Below are 25484 nucleotides of genomic sequence, written 5' to 3'. Positions count from 1 at the left end.
TAATTCTGCGTGTGCGGAATCTGTCAACAGACCTCGGCATCACCAATGGTTCTCAAGGTATAGTCAGGCAAATCTTTACTGCTGTCTGCCCTGCGGGTTTCACATATGCCACTTGTGTGCTGGTTGAGTTTCCCAATAGCAGAGTCCATCTCAGCAACCTACCCAAGGCAATTTTCCCCATCCTGCCATCCACCTGGACATTCACCACCTTGATTGAAGCAGAAGGTGACAGCCCGCAACGCAAACTCTGTGTCACACGCCGCCAACTGCCCATTCAACCTGTGTTCGCTGTGACTGGACATTCATCACAGGGCAAGACGCTTCCACAAGTGCTGGTCAATCTTCACGAGGGCAGTTTTGCTGCATATGTGGCTGCATCCTGTGCTCGTTCACGGGACGGGTTGACCATCACACAGGCTGTCTCAATTGACCAACTCAACAAGCGTGTGCCGAGTGATCTGTTCATGGAGGTCAGTCATTTTGAGGCCATAGAGCACAACACACTGGTGAGGCTTGGTTTGCATGAAGGATGGTTGATCCAGGTTCCTGATGCAGAAGGCGAATCTCGACTGTCATCTACTTCCCGTTCGGTTCAGTTTGATCACACCGTTTCCACACAGCCTGTCTGGCCCAAACAAGGTCGGAAGGCGTCTGATGCCACAGCGTCCATCCGTGATCATACAGTGAAGTGCCAACGGGTGATTTCGGTTACTGACAAGTCTACAGGAGATCCTGATGGAGGCCGTCCTATGACTGCAAGGAAGCAGGTCTTTGAGTCACGCTTCACAACAGACAGTTCCAGGAAGCACCTGCAGCACAAACCACCCAAACACCATCTACCTTCGGTGTACACCAGATGAAGCGCATGAAGTCAAATGGTGCGCAGGAAGCATCCTTAACTCATCGTGAATTGAGGTCAGATGTTCAGCTCACCAAGTCTCATGGCTGGTTGCAGCTGGTCTTCAGTTGATTGGTCATGCGCATACTGACACCATTTTCATGGTTCTCATCCACATCTATGTCGCTTCCCCTGTTGTTTGGAAGGAGAGTTGGAAGGTTCAGGTTACGAACACGTCTCTGACACATGCTTTTGATGATTTGTGCTTAAGTGAGTCCCAGCTAAGCTCACAGTCACTCTTCAACTATCATCGGGACATGTTTAGAGATGAGTTGCACGTCGCAGATAACATGCAATTCCCTCGGTTTGGTAAGGTGGGTGCCTCAGTTATTGCTGTTCTGGAGCATCACTTGCCATCTCGCACCTTCGCCAAGACTGGGATTTGTTCAGATGACCATAACAGTTTGGACCCTTACTCATCAGTTCCCACCACATCCATTATTCCTGTCCCCCTCGAGTGTTCTCATATCCGTCATGGTGACATGCCCCACAGTCTCACCCTGCAGCATTGGCTTGACCGCTGGCTTGAGAAGGAGCGCCATCATACTGCATGTGCTACATGTACAGGCACAGTGCAATGGGTTATCCATTTGGTCACCCCACCCGCCATCCTGTTCTTTGAGCAGCTCTCCGCACCTTTCATCCAACCCTGTATGACTCTTAGCCTCCCTGCAATAGGGGGTACTGTTGCCTACGCCCTGAAGGGCATCATCTATCTAGGTGATTATCATTTTGCGGCTCGCCTAGTGAACGACACTGGTCTTTGGACTTGTGATGGGCATCTGAATGGTGGGCGCCCTTTATTGGAAAAGGCTGCCCCTCCTCCAGACATGGACTGGGGCAGCCTCCATGGACGCACTGCACATCTATATGTGTATGCATTGCAATGAAACCATGCCCCAATTACAGGCTTCAGGGTCTGGGCTGCTTGACAGTTGACAGCCAATCAAGTGACTTGGGACCTCACGTCAGATTTGTTTGGTCAGCTCATATGACAATGTCAATCAGGTTGACAGGTTCTGTATTGGCATATCTGTGTCTCTGACATGTGATTCTAATTTGAAGGTATAGAATCCGTCCTGCATGCAATGCTCTGGCGTTCCATCCTGCTCCTTGCAATGGTCATGACCGGCACTTGTATACCTGCACACAGAGCTGTTTTGACATGTAAGCCGGAATCACTGCCGACTAACAACATGCTGACTGCACAAATGCATCTGTAGTTTTGGGGACTGCCGAACTTCTCGCGGACATCTATGAACGGCTGCCATTGCTTAGTGATATCATGGCTTGGAGATCTACCAGCCATCAGACACTGATCATGGGTCAGAGTGTCGTCAGCAAACGGTTTGCACGCATAGTGCGCCCATTCATCAACATCCACATCCCGGAGATGAGTGATGTCATGCAAGCATCACACGCTGTTATTACAGGTTCCTGCGCACTTGCAATGTTGTTGAACCCAGGCTACACGCCCAATGACTTAAACTTTATTGTAGCAGAAGCAGGTTTTGATCTGCTGGAGGTGTTTATTTTGGAAACCCTGCAATATTGGTGTGTCCAGCTGAGCGCCCGCCCGAACTATGCGTTTAATGGGGCTATCCGTCAGTTTGCAAGGTATCAGCGTGGGGAGAAAATCATCACCATCTCTCGGGCCACCTGGGAGGGTGTATTCAGAGTTATCGCATCTTCTCCCACCACGGCAGACATGACCATAATGACACCTGGCGGTGTCGCCACCTTTTACTCATCTTGGACTCTCGCTGGGATCACCTTGGTGAACCATACACTGTCTAGGCGTGGGCCTGGCCGCAATGTAGGCTGCTTTGAACGCCACAGATTCAACTTGCGTGACTGCAGCTGCTTCATTGATAAGCCTTGTGGAGGGCTCTGCCCTGCTATGTGGCGCTATGTGAGAAATGTTGCTGGGGAATCTCTTGTCCTGGAGTGGGACAGTAGGTACAGTATCGGAGGTTCGCTTGCACGATCACGCACCATGTGGCACCTAGCAATTCACTGCCAAAATGTCAAGTGTCCTTTCAACCCCACCGTTAACAAGGCTCTGACTCGCATGCCTCCGGCACGCATGCCAGCGAACTTGGCTGGTATACAAGTTGAGGAGGAGCGGATCAACAGCCGTGTACCGGTGAGTGTATTCCTCCAGTGGTGTTGGACATAACTGACATTGCATTTGCACAGCACTACAGTGTCAGATATACTGGTATCCTGTATGCCACCAGAGCCACGGCATCTCACCTTGTATCTGTACCCCTGCGAGTGGGAATCCCGAGTCTCAAACATCTAAGCCAACTTGAAGTCCAGCACTGGGTGGATTGCCTTGGACGCTGTGACAGATTCGTGGTGGCTACCACGCGCATGCGTAAGACATTCAATGTAGCTGCCAGACCATCACAGCAACCCAGAGATTATGGTTACACTTTCTTCCGGGATGAGCCTGCAGTGCATGCAGGGCCGAACAGGTTGATTCGTCGAGTTGCTGCGCTCCCAAGTAATGTTGAGGACATCACTGGGTAATATTCTTGTGGTGAAGCACAATAGAGGAGACAGACACAAATTAGTTGATGTCACAATGGAGGATGTCGAATGGATTGACACTATCATCAAAAAGTATGTGGTGTTACCTTGGAGCACCTTCACATCTAACACCAAGCCCCCCTAGCTCCATCGAAGATTACGAGTTTTGGATGTGACAGCATATTTATCCACTGCAATACACAGACAGTCCTTACCATTTTGCATACAGAACTGTCTTTAGTTGTACTTGAGTTTGAAACCACTGTGCTTTGCATAATGATGGAGATCATGTTGACTGTCTAGTACCGTTCAGTAGAGCAGACCGTGCCATGAGACGGGGACGCCGTCTACTTCGTCATAGAGACAGTTGGCCTGACAAGCCGATCTAGATCACATAGCAACAGACATGTGATCACGAGAATTTTTGTATTTCACATTTTTATCTACAGCGTTTGGAATACAGATGTCATCCAGAAAGCCTGTGATAAGGACCCGGTCTATCCCGATGCACAGACCACCTGCTGTGACATCAGAGTTGCCCAATTACAAAGTCAGCCAAAGCCATGCCCCGCTCTGCGTCATCGAGGTATAGGACGTTGTGACCATGTTGGACAACAATCTCCACGAACACTGTGGGAAGGGGTGTATTAGGGAGCGATCAGGCGACTTAAGAGGTCACGCACTGGACAGCCTATGCAAATCTGGAATTTTGCGGGCAGCTGGAGACAGGTTGATGTACACAATGTCCTTCATGTGTTCCCAGTAGCATTCACAGTTGAGACAGAGAGCGGTTATCCGGTACGATCACCGACTATGTTTTTCAGCTGGAAAGTTGTTAGTATCGTGGCATTGTATTAATTATCATGCAATGTACCTGTCATGAACACGCCCGGGCGGCTACAATGCGAGTGGTCCATGTCTGTCGTGCATGAGGGGGTTGTCATTGAAGTTAATTTGTGGTGTTGAGTTGAAGGCGATGTTATAGCTGAGAAACGTGCCCGGCTTTGGTGGATGGACCTGTTGCCACACATGATCGGTTGCTCGGTGAGATGTAGCAGGAGCCTCACAATTGACAGCAGTACCCCATTTTATGGGTGTTCAGATCTGGGCCTCACCCCAACAAGGTTATGATCAGTGAGATGAAACTGCCCCTGATGAGTTTCGAGCAGATAAGCAATACATCACTGCAAATTATCGCTGGACAGGAAATGTTGTGACAGGGGTGCAAAACGCATCAATCAAATCAGTTGCTCATATGGTTCAGAGAGAGGGGGTCCGTGGTTAAACATTACAGTACTTTGATGGTGGTGTCTACAAGCCACCGACTACAAGTAAGAGGGGGCGTGGCTGCCAGACGCCCATCATCCAAAGGCGAAAACAAGTATGCCTCTTGAAGAAGCCAAGCTACATTTGACCTGCAGAAGATGAGCGTGATACTGCTAAGTACAAGCGTCTTGACTTACAGGAATTGATTTGGTGTTGCATGTGCAAGCTTAACAAGGTTGTCGAGGACGATATCTTGTGGTGCGCCATATGGTGTGGTGCCCTGCAGGCTTCTCACAGCACTAATGATGGTGAGTTGTATGGTGGTAAGTGAGACACAATCGTGACACTGAGGACTGATCAGCAGCAGCATTGAAAGGAAACAAGCTGGCAAACTAACAACTTCAGTGACTGCGAGTAGACGGTGAGCATGCGTGGCTCCACATGGTGGTTCCTCAGATACAGTCTCAGTGATAGATGGAGTTGCTGTGGCATTCAAGTCTTTGGCGAATCCATTTGAGATCTGTGCATTTGTCACTAGTTTGATTTAGGACTGGCAGTCAGACAGGGTAGAGAAGTTCACGAACACGGTAGCTCATCGACATCATTGTCTGCCAGGAATAGAATTGATGGCGAGGCGTGGGAATCTCTGGCTTCGAGCTCTCTGCAAATGCAATCTGACATACTCAGGTTCTGCATCTGGATTTGAACGTCTAAAGGGCTGTGGACATTGTAATGCATGATGGATGGTGAGTCAAGCTTGACGACTTGCACCTCACTGGACAAGCAGGTGCATATATTTAACTCAGATGCCAGTATCACTCGGATCACTCATTTATCAAAGTCAGAATCAGACCGATTGTCTAGCTGTGGAGGCCACGGCTACATCAATGGGATTGGGCCTATCTGTGCCAGTTTTATGTGGGAAGACCGTGACAGTGGGCAGTGAAATTTTTCAGTTGAGGGGAACTGAATCGTTGTAAGCATTTGCATAGTGTCAGAGACTGATAGTGCACTGAAAATTGTCCAAGTCCTTGGCATCGATCACCTGTACGTGCAACACTGACATAGAAACCGATAGTGCCTCAAAAACTGTGGAAATGGTGGCCATTGGTGACACCTGTGCGCTGTCGCCGATCAACTGAGGATTATGCAGCCATGGTGAGTAATCATTCATAGGAGATAGGGGACTGGGTTTGATAGAGCGGTCAGGATGATGTTGTTGCTTGCCAGTGAAGGCATTGTGTGCATGTACGGTGCATGAAGAGGTGCGATTGCCACCTGATATCAGTGTCATGATGGTCTGTGTAATTCACAAAATCAAATGCTGACGAGTCAAGTCTGGCCACCTCCTGATTCAAAAGCTGCCGCTGAAAATTACTGGCGTCCCTTGCGATGACCATGTCTCAATTTTCCAGACTGGCACACTGGCAGCTGTCCATCAGCCTGAACACCACAAGGACAGATGTCTGATTCGATAAAGTCCTTGTTTATGGGTGTGTTCCCCCTTTCTCTCCATTGGTTGAAATGCCTTGAGTGCCTCGACTGACCTCACCTGTGAAGTTTGCTTTGCATCTCCAAAGTACTTGCTTGACCTACAGTACGATGTCCTCCTCCATTATGGAGCTTCTGGAGATATTTGATGGCAGTGGGGCGTTCATTTTCGGTGTGTGTCCATACATGATAAACTAGGAATGTAGACTAACATTTTCAAAGTGCACAGGCAAGGGCGTCCCATGCCTGGTTTCGACGTCGTGAGTGGGGCTGACATCATTGCATTTGGCATTCCCTACACCAGACGTCCAAATAGTGGGGTGTTACTTGCCATGGATGAGCTCCTTGCCAATGCAGATCAATGCACTCGTGTGTCTCACTTCTTCTCGTATGTTGCGCATGCTCATCTCATACAGGAACAGTTGAAACAATTGTAAAGGACCGCAGAGTTATCACTGTGTATGCAGAGAGTGTCGAGTTGGCCGAACGGCTCGCATCAGATGCAAGGACGCTGAGTCTTGCATTATTAGGGAATACTGAGAGTGACGGGTAGATTACAAGTATTTTGCCACCGATATACAATAGACCAATTGTTTGAATTTTGGACAGATACTGAGGCATTATGTTGTCCGTTGGTTTGAGCATGTGAAATCTGAGATTGCACAGACAATGCCTTGACAGTGTATTGGGCAGGTTATCGGGTTTCACATTACTTTGGGTGTAAGGAGTGTCCTGAACACAGATAAGATTGAAGATTGCACGCATTGACAGCACAGTTTGGTCCATGATCGCAAACGAGATCTCGCAATAAGATCTTGAAATTTTCATATGCACATAAAATTTATGGAAGGGTAAAGGACAGAAGCTGAGACACATGATTAGTTAGATACATGATGCCAGCATCCAATTCACGCTAGCAGAAAATATTGCCCCCCCCCCCACCACACGCACTTCAACTAAATAGTAACCTGATACCATGCCTGCGGACACTTCTCCAGCAGAGACTGAATCGCTGCTTTCACCTCTTACTTCTCGTGAACCCACCCCTTTTGACGACAAGGGTGGCACCACTGGTGCAGATGAGGGAGGTGCCACCGAGACGCCTCTTCACCATTGCCTCCAGGCATATATGTCCACCCCTGGTGCACTGACGCCAGAAGTCTGTGACTCTGTTCCATTTGCCAACAATCCACGTCCGATGTTCATGCAGATGGGGGACAAGGCAGATTACTGGGCTGATAAAGACAGTGAACTACTCATCTTTAAGTTTCCGGCCATCCTGGATGTGAATGGTATGTACACACGCATCAGTCCTTATTTCGGGATGCCGGACTCCAGGGTACGTTCCATCTATTAATGCAGGTCTGGGAGCATGTCCTGACATGAGGACAAAGCTCGACGTCTCAGTCCTGAGAAAGGCACGAGCTCATTTTGAAATTCACCTTCTGTCGCCCGATGATGAGGAGAGCGACCAGTACCCAGAAGAGGTCCTTACCATGTCTGCGAGGTTCTTTGACCTTCTGTCCGCGTTAATAACCGATGTCGAGGATACACGCAATGCAGGTAAGCATACAAATTATATGAGGCTGTATGTGCATCTGATGGTCAGATAGGTGTGCCTGATTCAACACGAGTGATTGTCTCACCGTTCATGCGCGGGTACACCCGCGCTGAGGAAGACTTCTATGTCTTGCTGGTCCAGACCGAACTGCTGTTTCGAGATTTGCCTACCGAGCAACAGGCTTCAAGCATTGTGCCTCGTGTCAAGCAGGGTGACATTGGAAGTAAGTGGCATCACATGCGCATTGCGAGGCCTGCTGATTTTGACATGGAATGGATGAAGAGTCCGGTGTGTTGATTAGCCCAAGTAAGGTTGAGTCAGCATCTGAAAAGGACTTATCTTTGACTTCTGATTTTGCAGGTAAAGCTAAGTGCTTGGCGAACAAGCAAGGTGGAGCAACTGGAAATGACAGCAATAGAGGGCCGAGCACAGGTAATGCTGCAGGTAAGGATGCAGTGAATTCGTTGTAGATTGGAGGATGGGCTAACAACATGGTGTGTAGCTCCAGATGTGCTGCGTATTCACGATCTCCACGACCCTCTTGCGTGGTACGCAGGACTTGGTCCACTCCGGGAGACAAAAGTAGAGGTCCCCAACATTCGCAATGAGCATGGGACATTCATCCACCCACGAGACTATGCTGAGAAGTTGGCCGGAGCCCGTTTTGTTGAACTCGAGGTGTACATCAAGTTGTACGTCGCCACAGGGCCTTATTGACATTAGCTGACGCGGCATTCAACAGATGGAGCATACCCGCCAAGTTTAAGAAGGACCCTAGCATGAGTGACCGGGACAAATTTGGTTCCCGCACCTACCAAATGATCCTGCATCGCATGCAGTTGCTGCCCTGCGACGCTTACTTGAAGCCAATGATTTGCGATCCCAAAGGTAAAAGGAAAGCGTCTGAAGACACTGAGGACCAATCTCCTGCGAAGAAACATGTGTTTGCGAGAGATGCTTTTGCGATGTATGACTGATGGACTGACGGACCTCAATGTGGTCATAGATCATACTAGTAACCTTTTTGGTGTACGTATTGGTCTTGGTAAAAGCTTGTAGTATGAAATTAATGGGTGCCACTTGTTGCTGGCTACTCGGTTCTGAGCCTTGGAACGCTTGTGATAATCTGAGGGACACTGACGCAATTGCACAATCAGAGATTCAGAGGGACATGGTGTGCTGCCACGCTAGAAAAGTGACATGGATTGCACAACTTAGCCACAGTGACTATCGACAGCTAAGGGCATATCAAGAAGGCAGCGCCAAGTTACATGACGGAGAAACGTGGCACTTTTTCCTCGAGTGACATCATCACTCGAGGAAAAAGTGCCATGTGGCTTGCATCATGTGACTCACATTGTACGTCACGTTACTGTGAGAATGCGCTCGGCAGCCAAATTCAAACCGAAAATAACCAGTCCCTCGAAATACACGTCATCATAATCCGTAGATATCCGGTTGGGTGTCGGGGACTGGCGCGGCCGAGCGCCGTTACGATATGGTAATTTTTGCTTAAAATAAGAGCACAAGTGTCCGGCTTTCCATATGTTCCCGCCGGTTCCCTGATGTACATCGTAATGCCCGACCATCGCACAATTGCGCATTTGTCCATCTTCGGTATGGTGTGACACACGTGGCTAGTGTAGGGGGCAGAAAGGAATTGGCCTCGTGGCAATTGGCAAAATGGCAGAAGTCGGCAAAAAGTATTGTGAGCGTTTTTGGCTCTTTTCCACTATGTTCCTACTACGGCAAAAATAGCTTTGACCACCACATCGAGGCTACACCTTCTGACATCAAAAGTGCATCAATATTCTCTTTTGCTTACATCAACTCCTTGTCAGTCATTGATTCCGGACCCGCAAGATAGTCTTGGTCATCAGAGTCTACTGCGAGGGGAGGAATCTTCAATCCATGCAACCGATTTTCATCGAGTCCATGTTTAGGACAAGTACTATGTGTGTGTTTGCATAGCTTACAAGAAGTGATTCAAACGTGTGAACTGACAAATTGCATCATTTGACGGTCTGAGATGAAAAGTAGTGCTTGATATTGGCCGTGTGAGGTACTATATTAATTGAATGGACAGTAGTTACATTTGAAACAGTAGTTTTTCGAGTTGTTTCTGACTTTCTCCCTGGGAAAAAGTGGTCAGACATGATTTTTCGGACATGATGGCCCTTGGGTGAGTCTGGGGCCATGGTAATTGCCAACTTGTACACCAAGATACATTCAACCATATGTCAAATTTCTATTGTTTGTTGGTAGGAACAAGTACTAGGAGGTACTAGGTTATTGTAGTTCTGCCGACTTCTGCCAACCACCTTCGACCTCAGCTGCCGGCAATTGCCACCTGGCAATTGCCACTGGCAGAAATATTTCATTCTGCCAACAACACTACACGTGGCCGATTGGAGTTCTTATAATGTGTTCTCGTTACTGTGCTAATCAACTATCATGGCGGAACATCAGGACCAAGTACCTCTTACTGACATTGGCGTTCGTGACACAGGAATTGATGTTATCGTTGTCGGCGCTGGCTTTGGAGGTATTGCCTGTGCAATCGAATGCAAAAGGAAGGGTCACCGGGTGATGATCCTCGAGAAAGTGCATGAATTGAAACGCCTAGGTCAGTGACTATCGCACACCTATTATTCTTAGCTGATGGCGGAATCTAGGCGACGTGAGCTCATTTGGGGTAATGATTTGCAGCTTGAGGACTGACAAAGTGCTAGACGCTGAACCTTGGCGTAAATGCTGGTCGCATCCTAGCCAGATGGGGTCTCCATGAAAAGTACGAAAAAGGCCTTTTTTCTAATCAAAGTAATTGAAAATGAAACAGATTTTGGGACATCTCCGCTAACCCACGAGAAATTCACATCCACGATTACCTCGGAGGTTTCATTCAAGTTCAAAAGCTACCCTTGCCGCTCTTCGGAGCGTTCGCTTACAATGGTCATCGAGCGCTTTTTCACGAAATCCTTTTTGAGCATGCGAAGTCCTTGGGCATCGAGATTCGCATGGGACATCAGGCCGTGGAATATTGGGAGGATGAAACAAATGGAAAGGCTGGTGTCAAAATCCAAACAGGTGAAACGTTTGACGCCGATGTCATCGTTGCTGCAGATGGAGTGAAGAGTTTGGCGAGAAAATTTGTCATCGTAAGTTGGAATTTTACCCTGCTAGTCAATTTACCGGTCAACATCGATGAAGGGGTACCACGACAACCCAAAACCTTCTGGTTACGCTATTTACCGAGCGTGGTTCGATGCTGAAGAGCACGGTATTATGTCAGACCCATTGACTGACTTCCTGACCATTCATGGGGATCAGTTTCACACGTGGATTGGTAGGTGGGGTTGTCCCCAGTTTTTTCTTCATTACTCACCCCTCGTAGGTAAAGACGTGCACTTTATAGCGACTTCCTCCCACGGAGGTAAAGTGATTTGTTTTGTCATCACTCACAAGTGTGCAAATCACACTTCTCATGATATTCAGAGCTAAATAGTAAAATTTTAGAGATGACGCAGTTGTTGATGGCGACTGGTCGTCCCCGGGTAAGATAGAAGACGTACTCGACATTGTGAAAGACTGGGACCCGCGGTGCGCTGCAGTCATCTCCAAAGCTCCCTCGTGCATCGACTGGAAGCTTCTTGTACACGACCCTCTTCCTACTTGGATCAGCAAATCTGGTCGTGTTGTATTGATTGGCGATGCTGCTCACCCGTTCTTACCGTAAGGAAGTATGGCTGATTGATGCTGGACCCACTTGCTCACCATGTGGTTGGCAGAACAAGCGTGCAGGGCGCATCTCAAGCCATTGAGGATGGCACAACTCTAGCAGTCGCCCTGAATCTTGCTGGCAAAAACAACGTTCCACTGGGCACGAGGACATGGGAATCCATCCGGTATGTGGAATAATTTGTCCCCAAAGGATGCGGGGACTTCTGCATCATATTGTACAGGTATCAACGGGTGCGTGATGCACAGCTGTTGGGGGAGACTCTGCGTAATAAATGGCATGGGGCGAAACCTGGTGACTCCGGGAAAAGTTTTGAGCTTCCCAAGCCTGAGTGGTTGCTGGCATTCGACGCTGAGGCACACGCATATGCCACTTACGATGGAATAGCTCGGTCTATAGTCGAAGACGGATATCGTCAGCCATCTCTTTCTGGGGAGTAGTACTTGTGTGAATCTTGATGATGTTTATGTATGGTGTTATAGTCGCCCTGCACACCTATCATTCGCGCGTTCCGCGGCGTGCGCACTGCGCGGTGTGCGTTTTTTGGCTGGTGCTTGTGCGTTGCGCAAAGTTCGTGTTTGCAGGAACCACTGAGAGTTCGTAATGCACATTTGATTTACAATTTATTTACTGCCGGGTGCTCACAGCAACCCTGACATTACCTTTGATGACAGAAACCCCTGGATGGTCCGTTATCCTCCATCTCACTTTCCTCACTCACAGTATCTCAGGCTGAAGTAGCGACCGTCTTCCACCTTCCCCTCTCCGCATTTACCTCACCTGCGCGTATCAGGCTTGACATGTTCCGCGCCGGAGACCATCCTCGAGAACTGAGTACACAATATCGTCTTGTGTTCGTTTAGAAGCGCCATTTGATGATCTACCGCAAGCTGAAATACAGGCACTTTCGTTTTACGTCCAACCTATGGTGCCTTACTTACATGTAAGCGAAGAGACACCTGTGTCGTCCTGTATAAGAAGTCCATCACTACTTTCTGTACCTCCCCACACCTTGAAACCCTTTATGTAGTGACGAGACACGCGGTGATGACATTCTTCGCATTGGTACCGGTAGAACTCCCAATATTTCTGGGCGGGAGATGCTAGATGTGTGTGTTATAATCCAGACCGCGAGTAGCATTGATTCAACGAGATGCAACCCATACAATATCGGGATGCATGACAGATTTAGATGACGAGCGATCAGAACCCAGGCTGTACTACAAGTCGATGCATAGTCGATTATTGGGCAATTAGATAATTTAGATTCTTCCACTCAACCCAATTATGATCCAATCATGATGCCCCCAACTTGGGTTGTACTAGTAATAATGCATGTGGCCGGAGAGTTTTCTCTCTTTCTCGGAACACACCTTGACATTCACTCATGGCTTATTATTTTATAAAAATGAAGCACGTACACTGCGTGAAACCGCAGATTGGGATGCCATTGGGTAGGAATTTATTCGTCCTCACCAGATCCTATGAAGATCCTTTCGCATACATAAATGAGATCCACAATTGATGCTATACTGACTATTTATTAATCCTATACGTAGGTCCTTCTGATTATCTTGCTTCGCTTCAACTGCCATTCATATGGCGCTGGATCAGTTCAACTATTCTACACACAAAATAGACTTATACACACAACATTTTCACACATACACAATCGCGTACGGTTGCTGAGACGTGTGAATTTTAGCGGGACTTCCTTTTTTGGTAATACCGCGCGACGACACAACGCTTGAGCCTTGAGTTCGCTGTCCTCGACAGCGAGCTCAAATACTCGCCCAATTCTTCTCCCTTTTCCCTAATTCTTTTTGTAGTACATAAATTTATGATAAATGCGTTACTTGTGGCACATAAATTATGCTATATTGACCATAATCCTTCCGTACTCACAATATTCACTGCTTCCTGTCATGCATTCATACTGGGCACTCTCAAGGGCTTATTATGCGCTTAAATGATGATGTATTCATTGTATAAATATATTAGAACTTCTACAAAGACATAAATATCCAATTGGAATCTAAAAAAACGATCAGGGTGGGTGAGGAGGAGAGGAAGGTGGGGAAGGAGGATTGTCCAAATAAGCATAGTTAACTAGTTACTAGTAACACATTTATCATAAATTTATGTACTACAAAAAGAATTAGGGAAAAGGGAGAAGAATTGGGCGAGTATTTGAGCTCGCTGTCGAGGACAGCGAACTCAAGGCTCAAGCGTTGTGTCGTCGCGCGGTATTACCTAAACAGGAAGTCCCGCTAAAATTCACACGTCCGTACGCGATTGTGTATGTGTGGAAATGTTGTGTGTATAGTAAGTCTATTTTGGTAGAATAGTTGAACTGATCCAACGCCATATATTCACAATGGGAAAAGGACACTCATCGACTCGGAGGGATTCGACTCACACAACTAACGAAAGTAACAGCTCGCGGAAGCTCGGTACGTGACTGACGAGGATCACTCAGTCCAATCCATTCCAAACACTAACACATCCTTCGTCTAGCACCGACCCCGTGGAAGAGTCGGTCGGTTTCTGGCGAAGGTTAAGGACGGTGTGAACAAGTTAAAGATCTCGGTGAGTCCACAATGAGTGTCCTGGAATACGACTGAGACTGTCATAAGCGCTCGAAAGATTCCCGCAGCCGCAGCCCTGTTCCTCCGAATGACAATCATGAACGTGCTTCATCGACCCCGAATCTCGAGGTAAGTTCTCATACTTGTCTTCTAGTCTCTGTTCTCTAAATTCTCGTGGTCGCGCATGTTCAGGCGGCTCTGTCTGGTGTGGTGAATGCTGATACTACCCAATCGGCACTTCGGGATGGACAACAGGCTGCAAAACGCATGCATGCACTTTCGAGAGCTGTGACATCTTTTGTTCAAGACACACCAGAAGATCTCGATGCTGCTGACAGTTTCCAAGACACATATCTCAAACCCCTCAGGATATTCGATGCTGTTATCGAAAAGATTGCGGATGTATGCAGGCCCTCCTTTCGATCAGAACCGAACTAATCTAGTTCCAAGGTACATCCATATGCAAAGATGGCACTGGGCGTGTTGTCGTTTGCAGCCAAAGTATGTTTTCTCTATATCTCTTCCTGTCTCCCACTGCTCAGCAACCATTTGTACAGATTATTCTAGCTCAAGCGGATCGCGACGCAGCGTTACTCAAACTTCTCGAGAAGTTATCCGAAATTTACGACTTCGTGACACAAGACGAGAAGCTTGACCAAATTCTGTCGATGCACGCTATCCTTGGAAAGATTTCTCAGCAGACTCGTGAATGTACTCAATTTATCACGAATTATTCGGAGATTAGCAACTTTTGTGAGTGTTACAAGCTGTTGCGCTTTGTACCGTCTCGAGCTTCCACCGTCATCACAGGGATGAGACTTGGAAAGGAAGTCCTCTCAGAAACGAACGATACGATCAAAAAGTACAATGACGTGTTCGACGGGCTCATGCAAAACTTCCGGGACCAGGTTGCTCGCGGCGTAGCCATAGGTGTTCATAACATAAGCACACACGTTCACTACATAGCCATACGGGCCCACCATGCGGGTAAGGGTTCGAACGTCCTTGTGACTTCACACACATACAATCATACCTTTTTAGAAGATATGTTGGACCTCAGCGGTATGACTTATGCAGAGGGTGCGGGACTAGATACCAGAAAACAATGCCTTGAAGGGACGCGCACGGAAATCCTTTCCCAGATCACGGAATGGGTCAACAGCACTGGGGATAGCGTTCCACGCGTGCTGTGGCTATCTGGCCCTGCAGGCAAGGGCAAATCGGCCATCGCCCACACTATTGCTAAGTGGTTTGAAGACGTGGGAGGACTTGGCTCGTGTTACTCTTTTGATCGTCAGCGAGAAGCAGACCGCCGCCATGAAAAGATATTTTCCACGATCGCGCGCGACCTTGCTGATCGTGACCCGAAGATGAGGCGGGCATTGGCAAGCGCAGTTCAGGCCGCGAGTTCGCTCAAGAAGACGGCGGATATCATCCAGCAGTGGCAGAAGCTTCTTACCGAACTACTGGAGAAGTCATCTGGGTCAACTGGGGAACCCATCTTGATCGTGATCGATGCACTGGACGAGAGTGGTGGAATAGAGACACGGAAAGACCTCCTCAGCATTCTAGCGGGCAAACATCAAAACACCTCTGTCCCCAAAATCACAGACCTCCGAGGAAACTTCCGCTTCATCGTTACCTCTCGCCCACTTGATGACATCAATGATGAATTTCATGGTGTTCAGCATATTCGACAAATGTCAATGGATGATATTCCGCCAGCATTCACAGAGCGCGACATCCATGCTTACGTATCCAAGGAGTTGGAGCGGCTGAATTTACAGGATAGAGAGTTCACAGTCCTCGCTGAGAAAGCCGATGGACTTTTCGAGTGGGCGCGTCTCGCTTGCGGATACATCAAAAAGTCCCATGTGGGGCTATCTCCACATGATTGCTACGAAACTGTGGTGTCACGCGATCCTGCTGAGAGAAGCCCGCTGCTGCATGATATGTATCACCTCATTTTAACAGATATCATGCACGGGGATACATCTCTGCATTCGCCGAATCAGCGCTTGACGAAGCTAACGAGATTTCGCTCAGTGATGGGACAAATACTAGGCGCAGCTGAACCCCTTCCTTTAGCTTCCCTGAACGCCATGAGGCGCCGTTTTCCAATGCGAGAGGACAATTTCGACGTGGAACTTGTTATAAAAAACATGGGCTCCCTCCTCAGCGGCACCACCAACCCAGATTCTCCAATCCGACCACTTCACGCATCCTTCCATGATTTCTTGACGGACAAAGCGTCCAGTAAAGAACTTTTCATCGACCTGTCAAAGGCGCAACGCGACCTTGCATTCGCGTCACTTCGAGTGATGGAACACGATCTTTGTTTCAATATCTGTGCTTTAAATTCATCGTATCTCCCTAATAGCGAAGATCCCGGGCTGGAAGAACGAGTCCAGAAATGCATCCCCCCACATCTGTCATATTCATCTCGATTTTGGACTTCCCATGTACGAACCACAGCCTTCGACAGGGAGCTCGCGAAAGAAGTGAAACTATTCTTCGACCACGAGCGGCTGTTTTTCTGGCTCGAGTCACTCTCCCTGATCAATGCGCTCAGCAGTGCAGGTCCTGCCCTTATTCCCATTGCCCAGTGGCTGAAGGTGAGCACACTGCTACTATGCGTCAGATAAAGCGCTGATGCGCAACCACAGGGCCATCCCCAATGCAAAGTTGTCTCGTCGACTGCAATGGACGTACAGAGGTTCATTCAAGTCTTCGGCGGTATTATTTTACACAGCACACCACATCTGTACATATCAGCACTCTCATTCTCGCCTACCAACTCTCCGCTATCGAGAAAGTTTTCTGCACGGTTTCCGAATACTCTTCGTGTGGCATCTGGACGTGATATAAACTGGCCACCTGTTCAGACTGTACTCAGGGGACACACTTCTGAAGTTAACTCGGTCTCGTTCTCGCTGGACAGCACTCGCATCGTCACTGGTTCTTGGGATAAGACTGTTCGGGTGTGGGATGCAGGGACGGGGGAGCCAATCGGTCAGCCCTTGCGGGGGCACAGTGGCTCAGTTTCGTCGGTCTCGTTCTCGCCGGATGGCACTCGCATCGTCACTGGTTCAAGGGATAAGACTGTTCGGGTGTGGGATGCAGGGACGGGGGAGCCAGTCGGCGAGCCCTTGCGGGGGCACACTGACTTAGTTTCATCGGTCTCGTTCTCGCCGGATGGCACTCGCATCATCACTGGCTCGTTGGATAAGACTGTTCGGCTATGGGATGCAGGGTCAGGGGTGCCAGTCGGTGAGCCCTTGCGGGGGCACACTGAACCAGTTAGCTCGGTCTCGTTCTCGCCGGATGGCACTCGCATCGTCACTGGTTCTTCGGATAAGACTGTTCGGCTGTGGGATGCAGGGACGGGGGAGCCAGTCGGTCAGCCCTTGCGGGGGCACACTGACTCAGTTTTGTCGGTCTCGTTCTCGCCGGACGGCACTCGCATCGTCGCGGGTTCTTTCGACAACACTGTTCGGCTGTGGCATGCAGTGATGGGGCAGCCATTGCAACAGTGCGCTGAGTTAGATCATCCAGCATTCTCAGATGAACATCGCACGATCGAGGCCACTACCATGACATTGAACACTCTGAACAATCACTTCATTCGTTTCTCGTCCAACTCTATCCATGCGCTCCGCGACACTTCTGAGTTAATGGAGGGGGCATCCCATGACGAGCGTAGTTCGACCGCCTTTGTCCTGGATGGTGACAGTGGATGGGTGATAGGACCCAAACGTCGGCTGTTATTTTGGGTACCACCCGCTTCTCGACATTTATTTTGGAGCCCTGGGACTGCCTTAGTGATACCCAGAGGTTTTCAGCTTGATTTGAGCCGCATGGCACATGGACAACACTGGCAAAAGTGCCGAGTCGAGTGAGTCTCTTCGAAGCCCTTTCCGTTCCTCGCGCTTACTAAAATCAACACTTGCAGACCTTAGTACCAACGATGATCGCAGCAATGTCTCCATGATGAAGATTTCAGATACAACTTACATGTGATCGAGTGTACAGTAGATCATACTTCATATTCTATTCTATACCTAGCATATTACCTGAGTTTAGGGTTGTCCATGTGAACGACTTGAGCTGACTATGTAGCAGTACTCGTGATGTTCTTGCTTGTTTGTGAGAGCACGTAACGACGGACAAGGCATGCCGATTTCTTCAAAGATGCAGTTGCGCGTGCGCCGTGGATTGTGTTGATGTGATGCATAGCATCGGTGCTTCCTCATAGCGGACTGAGAAACTGAACAGAAGGACACCGTTGTTGCGGTCATCTGTGCACACGTAGTCGTTCAAGTCCCAGTGTGCATTGAAAGTGGGCTAAAAATCCGAGATAACAGGGTAGGATAGAATATGTAGTTCATTGCAAGCGCTCACTGTACAGTACAGCGTGTAATCGCGATATCCACGACAAAGGCGGTGAGAACGAGAGCACCATGAAAACGATGTGTGTAGGATGTTGTGAGCTGTGGGGCATGAAAAACAACTGGACACCGGGCGAGAGCAAGCGAACGGGGGATGAAATTGAGGCAATGCGAATAGTATGGACTAACATGAGAAGTTCCGGCACGATAGATGACATTAAATTGAAGGTGATATTGGACGCAGGTGCACCAGGGTGTCACAACGGACATCCTCGTCAAGCTCTTCGATAGTCGGTTTGTGGAGACTTAACAAGAAGAGTATACAATTGAGTTCCATAAGTCTGCATTGAACTCGCGACAAATGTGTGACAATGTGAGACTAGGAGAAGTAGATTATGACTCATTATTGGGTGGTGCATATTGACAAATTCCGTGGCCTACTTTATCCTCTCCAATGCAGGGCTCAGTGTAGCGGTGTCTTCATTTCCGCAGAGGCGTGAACACATGGGAGCAATCGCAGTTGGAGGAGAGAATATGAGGGTCCTGATATCATGTACTATGCGAAGTTTGACACACCATACTTTGAGAGGAACTGACATTTCAATCAGATGGCAAGGCCACAGTACAGTCAATTGTCTAAGGTCTGCCTGGGGGAGATAGAGGATATGTCTGTAGGAAGCAAGGCGGTTGAGGTACTTACCAAAGTTGAGATGAGGTCGTGCGCCTGACGGATATGAGGCGGTTGTGTATAGCTGTGCATTATCTGAGGGAAGCTCGCTTACGTTTATAGTCCTGATGTGATCTAGAGTCTTATCTCACCCGTTCCCGCACTGCATCCCATTTTCAAGAGTTCCCTAGCCCCTGGACGACTATCTTGACTCGCTTTAATAACTGCGCGCCAAGTACATGTGGTAAATCTCAGATTCGATTAGAGTTTGAGTTGTTTGCCCTTAATAGTTAACATCCTGCTGAATGAGCGCAATGGCTTTCACAGAACGAGGCTTAATAGAGCACTTGAAGGGTTTGGGATGGCTGGGAGTACGTCTATCAAAACCAGCACCGCGGATGCGATAAGATGCACGACATACCTGATCGTGCCTGATGTAGGGTCAACTTCAGGGGTGATCTCGACACCCTGCTCGACGACCTTGGAGATATCAAACACTGCGAGTGACATCGCGGTGGATATCCAGACAGAGGCATCAGCGAGGTGGAGACCTGTCCATGAAAGCAAACAACGTCAAAATACTGTTTGTTGAGCATGATTCAGGCGTACCGGGGCAGATACTGCAGAGCAGATAGTTAGCATTGCGCTTAAAATCAACTCCATGCTTACCGTCTACCAAAACCAAAGCAGATTGTGCGAGGTTCGAGTTCGGGATCTTTTCCGTTATTGTCCAAGAAGCGTTCAGGGTTGAATTGTGAGGGGTTAGCATATGTCTGCGGGTCATTAAGCATGAACCTGGCAAATAATTCTATCATGTCGGATCCAGACAAATGCGGACACTAACCAGATGTTAGGTATGATCAAGGAGCCTTTCGGAATGTAGTACCCATCATGCATATCGTCCTCAGAGACGCAGTGGATGATACCTGTCTTTAAGCGATCGATACCGTTCGGCAATGAAAAGAATACGATAAACGCATACCTGTAGGGGCGACAACATTCCAGCGCAGGACTTCCTTCACAAGCGCCTCAGTATAGGGGAGGGAAGTCGCGGTCTGCGAAGGAGGGAAGACGATCAGTACCAACAACGGCGTCTATTTCAACCTGAGCCTTCTTTTGCACATCAGGGAAAATTGTCATCGCCAGGAAAAGCGAATAGATTGTAGAAACTGTCTGTAGAGATAGATGTTAGTCTCAAGGTATGATAATTAATCTGTAATATGAGGGGAGGAGCTAACCGTGTCGGCACCACCGGAGTATAGGGCTAGAGCAGACCATTTCACCATGTGATCTTCTTCCGCAGATAAAGTAGTACGGCCTTCCAACAGATTCGAGGTGAAGGACACTGGGGCAATTCCAGCAGCCTATAAAATGTTCAACTCGTGACCACCAAACTATAGACATTAGTTACCATCTGATCCTTGATGAATTTGTATGGTGTATCGACCATCTCTTCGAGGGTCTGATGCCATTCACGGGCCAAGCGCTTGAATCCAGCGCCAGGAAACCACTCGGGAACCTTGGCCACTAGAAATAGTCAAGTCATTGCAAATGTCAGAATGCTGTAGTCTTACACCACGGTATGATATCAACCATGAAGGCACCAGTAGTGGTGGACCGCGATAACTGGTCCATAGCGCGGTCTGCAAGGTCGACGAAGGGATCATCACCCTCCTTCACGTCATATCCATAGGAAATTCGCAGAATAATAGCGCCAGCGGTGCTGCAAAAAATCAAGGCCCAATTCATGCAATGACAAATACCACATACTGTCGAATATGTGCTTGCAGTTGCTCGGGTTTTGCAAATATGCGCTGCAGGAATCGGTGAGTCTCGATCTCCTCGATTGGGTCGTAAATATTCATGGCGGCGCGATTTCCAATGGCGCGGTGGATGTTCTTGCGGTAACAGCGAAAGCGATCACCATAAGAGAGAAGACCCAAAGAGTGCTTCCAGCCAACAAGTTCACCACCCATTTGAAGAACTGGACGGTCAGAGTACATAGAGCTTTTTTTGTCTAGCAATTCCATCGCTGTCTTGACAGAGTTCAGTACAATGATGTGCTGACCCAGAACCTCGACATGCGAGATGTCACCTGCACAGCATGGAGTTGAAATGTATCGTATTGGGAAACACGAGGCACTCACCATATTTCTTGCCCCACTTGGCAAAGGTGAGCCAGGCCTTGATGTAAGGTATGTCCGAGACGTTCCCAATGAGAGGCCACCCCGGAGGTCCAGGGGGATATGGTGCAGGGTTCTTCTTGCTGAATGCCTGCTTGACCAGATACACTCCGGCACTGGCAAGACATAGGTCCAGCCAAGTGACGTTGGTGAATGTCAGCATGCTAGCTGAGGAGGGGCGAGAGGTTGTATAGTGGGCAATCAGGTGTGGGTAAGAGGAGTCCTCTCCTGGACATTATATGTGTAGGCAGCGAGGCAGCCTACGTGTGATTAACCTATAGGTGACTGAGCGCGGGAGAACATGATGTGGAGTCGAATGATCAATACAAATCCCGATCTCCATCCTGAAAAATGAAGGGAAGACACGATGTAATTGTAGTCTGCAGCCAGTAGCGTTAATAACGGACGTGGAGACAGTAACTATAGGCCTATATGACATAGGAAAGGGCTTTCAAACCGATTTGAGAAGAGAGGTCAGGATTATCCCTGACTCACAAGAGGAGGGCTTTTGCGGAGCACTCTTTTTTTTCTGAGTCATTGTCCTGAACGGGGGAATATACTAGACTCGTAACCAGTCTGGACTCTGGACTACGTCTTTGAGATGTTAAGTACTTGACGTAGTCAGACTGGTCGATCTCGGAGAAATTTGGCAGGCGAAGCGAGGAGTTTGAAATTTGACAGATGCCGGTGATGCCGGCTTAGGTAATCGTTGTATCTGTACAGCGTTGACTACACAAGTCCTTCGTTCGCACCTTAAGCAAAGTATTGTATGCTTCTCAAACATCATAGTCCATCGAGCAACAGTACCTAACATCTAATAGGACCATAAAATGATACCTTTTCATGCCTTTCACCTGCCCACGCTGCAATATCAACCACCTGTTGAACCTTTGATTTAGATTGTCAATCCTTCGAGCCTCGACATTGACGAAAAAATCCTTGCGGTCCTAAAAATCCTTCATGAGCTTCGGATGACAGTCATGGACCTCATGTTGCACTCTATCTCGAACAAGGCCTCCATGCTACCTTGGAGGGAAGGTTTTTTTAGAAGCAAGGCCCTTGTGCAATTTTTCAATGTGTTGGATGCTGATGAGCAAGCGAGCGAGCAACTTCGTGTCATTTTACGACCAATGGCTATCGAAATAGTCACTGATGAGGTTGACGCCGAGATGGAGGCTGCTAAGGATATTTTTGGCATGTCATCGAAAGATGTCACTCCCGAACTACTCCTCTCATTTGATATTGGTGCTTTACTGACGGTGCGGTTACGAGAAACTACTCTGTGGCTACGACACATCCTTTTGTCAGCTATGCAGACAACTACGAACTGCAAAGGAGAACAAGAAGCAGAACATCGAGACGGTAAGTGTTGTGTGCATTCAGTTGATCGTATGTACAAATGATGAATAAATTATGAACAGTACTGTACGTATACCGCCTCGAGAACTTGCTGGTGTTGTGTCGTTGAAAGGGCACTTGTAAAGTCCATTGGGAGATTTTCAATCGTGTCTTGAGCAGCGAGCAATAATGGCCGTACGAAACTCGTGATTGAAACTTAACATAGCGTAGTCTGAGCGAGAGCAGCAGACAGGAGCAGACACATAACTTGTAAGTACTGTATGATCGCAAGTACCTCCGGCATCACTAGCATCTATCAAATTTCAAACTCCTCGCTTCGCCTACCAAATTTCGACCAGTCTGGACTCTGGACTCTGATACGTCAAGTACTTAACATCTCAAAGACGTAGTCCAGACTGGTTACGAGTCTACAGGGCACCCTCAATCCAGCTTCAAGCGTCTGGACTCTAGAGTCAATATTAATGACACGATCTAATGAAGTTGGGCTGGACCGAGTGTGTGTTAGATTGGAGTACAGTTGCCAACGGTGAGATTATTGCTTTAAAGTTCCGACGACGTGCTTCGATTGTTGGCATTCACTGCAGGACACTCAACTGATAGCACCCAAACTCTTCTCGTCAGTAACTCTAGCACATCGTCAGAGTACAGCGCTGTCGTCGACCGGGCCTATGTTCCTACAACTACGGACATCCCGATATCTTTGTCTTCCATTCTCACTATTCGACCTGCACTCGACCCAAATGGAACGGCGGAACCCACTACCCCAGGTGCCTCCTTAACTGACAATAGCAATACTCCGACGAGCAGCAACTCCATCATGTCCGCGCAGGGTTATCAGACTGCTCAATCGTTCATCCAGTGTTCCACCTCGGTGACGAAAGGAGTTCAACACCAGCTTGGTGATGTAAGTGACAGTGACCTGGTATGTATTCAAGAACCTACAGCTAACTCTACCAAAGTTGGCTACACCACTCGAGTATCCGTGGTAGCATACGCCAGGCTGGTCACGAGCCTACCTTATGCCATCATGGCATGTGCTGCCTTAAAGAATACCTAATGTAGTTGAATATCGCCCTGGTTACTTGGGGAATCGGTTGAGCGACAACACCTCATTCCCTTGGGGGATACACTTTCCCCGCGCAGTCGTTGGTCACAACGTCTGCTACGACCGAGCGCGCATTCTGGAGGAGTACAGCTTACATGGAGCTCGGTCCCGCTTCCTCAATACGATGGCTCTGCATGTTACAGTGAATGGAATATCTTCCCACCAGAGACCTGCTTGGATGAAACACCGCAAATCCAAGGGGACTCCGAAAGTGCATCGTGCCGAAGCGGTCGAGGCCGTCATGGAACTTATGCGTGATGTGGAGTTTAAAGAGGAAGACAATGAAATTGCCCGTCACCAAGCACACCAACAACAGGGATCTGGGAATCATGGTGGTGAAAGAGGCAAAGGTGGCAGGAACGAGCAGCAAGATGACCTGAGATGGTGGGTGAAAAGATGTTCCGCATAACGTTGAGCAATGCGCGATCATGTTTCCGTTACTCATACCAACGCTGTTCGTAGAGATTCACAAGTGAGTGATGATCACTTGTCTATCTCTATCCTGACAATCATTCGTCATTCATCACGTCACCTACTCATTCCCGGATGATACCGAGCGCCGCCTGATCAATGGGGTCGAGCAATCTTCAAACTCTAACCCTCCCCCATCTCATCATAACAATCGTGCCATCACTGTAGGTCATTCAATTTATATAAAGCGCCGGGACAACCAATGGAGCCGAGCGCCAGTTCATTATTCACAGTGGTCACCTCTTTCCGGATGCTGCTGGGGCCACTCAGGAAGCCGTTCCTGAGTTCTCGATCGAAGACTTTGAGAGTATGTCGCTCCTGTATGTTGCGACAGTTGTATTCATCGAAGATAACCTTAGACGCGGACGTGAGATTCATTGCAGGTAAGGATAATGGCAGTCAGCATTCCTGCACGCCTCACTATTGCTCGGTGCAGGCGTGATCAAAGAGTGGTTTTCGGCCCAAGAAGAAGGCATCGAATGGGGCTGTGCGAGGTGAGTAGCAGTTTTGGTGGGTAAATGCCTTTCAACATGCGACGGGCACCATGGACTGGACACTGAAAGATATGCTGGACCCCCAAGGCTTTTATCAATCTGCCATTCAACTCTATGGAATTGCAGATGTGCCAGTCATTGTTCCCAACGTTCGCAACGCTGTGGGGGTGCTCATCCACCCATCCGAATACAGCCGGAAGATCACTGCGCCTGAGCCTGTCGTGGTGGATGTTAACTTGCGACTGTGAGTGTGTGCTAGTCCAAAGTTCCGAGGTCTCGCCTCCCTGAATACAGCTGGATTTTTGGTCCTGACGAGAAGCGTCTGAACAGCTCTCGAGTTTACCAGACGGAATTGAGGTCCATGAGGCTGCTGCCGACAACCGGGGTTGTTCAGAGCCTCTTCAACAAACCCGCGACCAAGGCAACTGATGCCAAAGGGAAGCGTAAGACCGACAGACCGGCAGGACAAGCTTCACCTGCGAAGAGGGCCAGAGCAAGGCAGCAGGTTTTGATTGATCTGATCCCTTGCTTGGAATTTTCATGTGTGGCCTTTCTATCTGTTGGATTTGCGTATATTGTTTATCTGGTGGGACACTTCTTCCTTCGTTGCGTCTGCCAGGGCGAGTTCTGGTGTTGGCGTTCGGTTTGAAGCTAAATTTCCCCCTTGTCTCAGTTCTTGCGCGGGTGTTCAGCAGTTGTACTACGATAACCTAGGTACTCAGCGAGTCGATTGTTTGTA

The 25484-nt window shown here is 48.5% G+C and overlaps 6 protein-coding genes across 6 annotated transcripts; 4 read left to right on the top strand and 2 right to left on the bottom strand.

Moving 5' to 3' along the window:
• Window positions 1-3962: 3962 nt before the first annotated feature.
• DFJ58DRAFT_835885 (uncharacterized protein) lies at window positions 3963-5437 on the bottom strand (the record flags this gene model as incomplete). Its single annotated transcript, XM_041392260.1, has 7 exons — window positions 3963-4063; window positions 4117-4180; window positions 4731-4848; window positions 4897-5045; window positions 5097-5219; window positions 5284-5360; window positions 5383-5437. 7 exons carry the CDS (start codon window positions 5435-5437, stop codon window positions 3963-3965), a joined length of 687 nt encoding a protein of 228 aa, XP_041250895.1.
• Window positions 5438-6301: 864 nt separating this feature from the next.
• On the top strand, window positions 6302-6743 carry DFJ58DRAFT_835884 (uncharacterized protein; the record flags this gene model as incomplete). Its single annotated transcript, XM_041392259.1, has 3 exons — window positions 6302-6362; window positions 6413-6559; window positions 6607-6743. 3 exons carry the CDS (start codon window positions 6302-6304, stop codon window positions 6741-6743), a joined length of 345 nt encoding a protein of 114 aa, XP_041250894.1.
• Window positions 6744-7166: 423 nt separating this feature from the next.
• Window positions 7167-8728, top strand: DFJ58DRAFT_721036 (uncharacterized protein; the record flags this gene model as incomplete). The annotated part of the gene is made up of 7 exons (XM_041384761.1): window positions 7167-7529; window positions 7585-7753; window positions 7804-7974; window positions 8034-8057; window positions 8112-8195; window positions 8254-8443; window positions 8494-8728. The coding sequence occupies 7 exons, from the start codon at window positions 7167-7169 to the stop codon at window positions 8726-8728; spliced, it is 1236 nt and encodes a 411-aa protein (XP_041250893.1).
• A 988-nt stretch (window positions 8729-9716) lies between these two features.
• On the top strand, window positions 9717-12095 carry DFJ58DRAFT_755035 (monooxygenase). Its single transcript, XM_041388039.1, has 10 exons — window positions 9717-9749; window positions 9845-10377; window positions 10427-10431; window positions 10484-10542; window positions 10591-10909; window positions 10962-11097; window positions 11146-11215; window positions 11268-11483; window positions 11540-11656; window positions 11714-12095. The coding sequence occupies exons 2-10, from the start codon at window positions 10206-10208 to the stop codon at window positions 11928-11930; spliced, it is 1311 nt and encodes a 436-aa protein (XP_041250892.1). The 5' UTR covers window positions 9717-9749; window positions 9845-10205; the 3' UTR covers window positions 11931-12095.
• Window positions 12096-19310: 7215 nt separating this feature from the next.
• DFJ58DRAFT_865834 (cytochrome P450) lies at window positions 19311-21479 on the bottom strand (the record flags this gene model as incomplete). Its single annotated transcript, XM_041394167.1, has 12 exons — window positions 19311-19498; window positions 19555-19684; window positions 19743-19753; window positions 19803-19928; window positions 19978-20059; window positions 20116-20188; window positions 20238-20306; window positions 20372-20497; window positions 20545-20660; window positions 20708-20856; window positions 20904-21228; window positions 21281-21479. The coding sequence occupies 12 exons, from the start codon at window positions 21477-21479 to the stop codon at window positions 19417-19419; spliced, it is 1488 nt and encodes a 495-aa protein (XP_041250891.1). The 3' UTR covers window positions 19311-19416.
• Window positions 21480-22296: 817 nt separating this feature from the next.
• Window positions 22297-24993, top strand: DFJ58DRAFT_721033 (uncharacterized protein; the record flags this gene model as incomplete). Its single annotated transcript, XM_041384760.1, has 8 exons — window positions 22297-22678; window positions 23317-23579; window positions 23635-23651; window positions 23724-24164; window positions 24485-24558; window positions 24611-24634; window positions 24688-24738; window positions 24815-24993. The coding sequence occupies 8 exons, from the start codon at window positions 22297-22299 to the stop codon at window positions 24991-24993; spliced, it is 1431 nt and encodes a 476-aa protein (XP_041250890.1).
• Between the last annotated feature and the right edge of the window lie 491 nt (window positions 24994-25484).

The sequence above is a fragment of the Suillus subalutaceus genome (assembly GCF_016647625.1).
Source record: "Suillus subalutaceus strain FC151 chromosome Unknown DFJ58scaffold_2, whole genome shotgun sequence".
NCBI classification, from domain to species: domain Eukaryota; kingdom Fungi; phylum Basidiomycota; class Agaricomycetes; order Boletales; family Suillaceae; genus Suillus; species Suillus subalutaceus.
The sequence above is the reverse complement of the archived record's forward strand: the minus strand, read 5'-3'. Positions and strand labels throughout refer to the sequence as shown.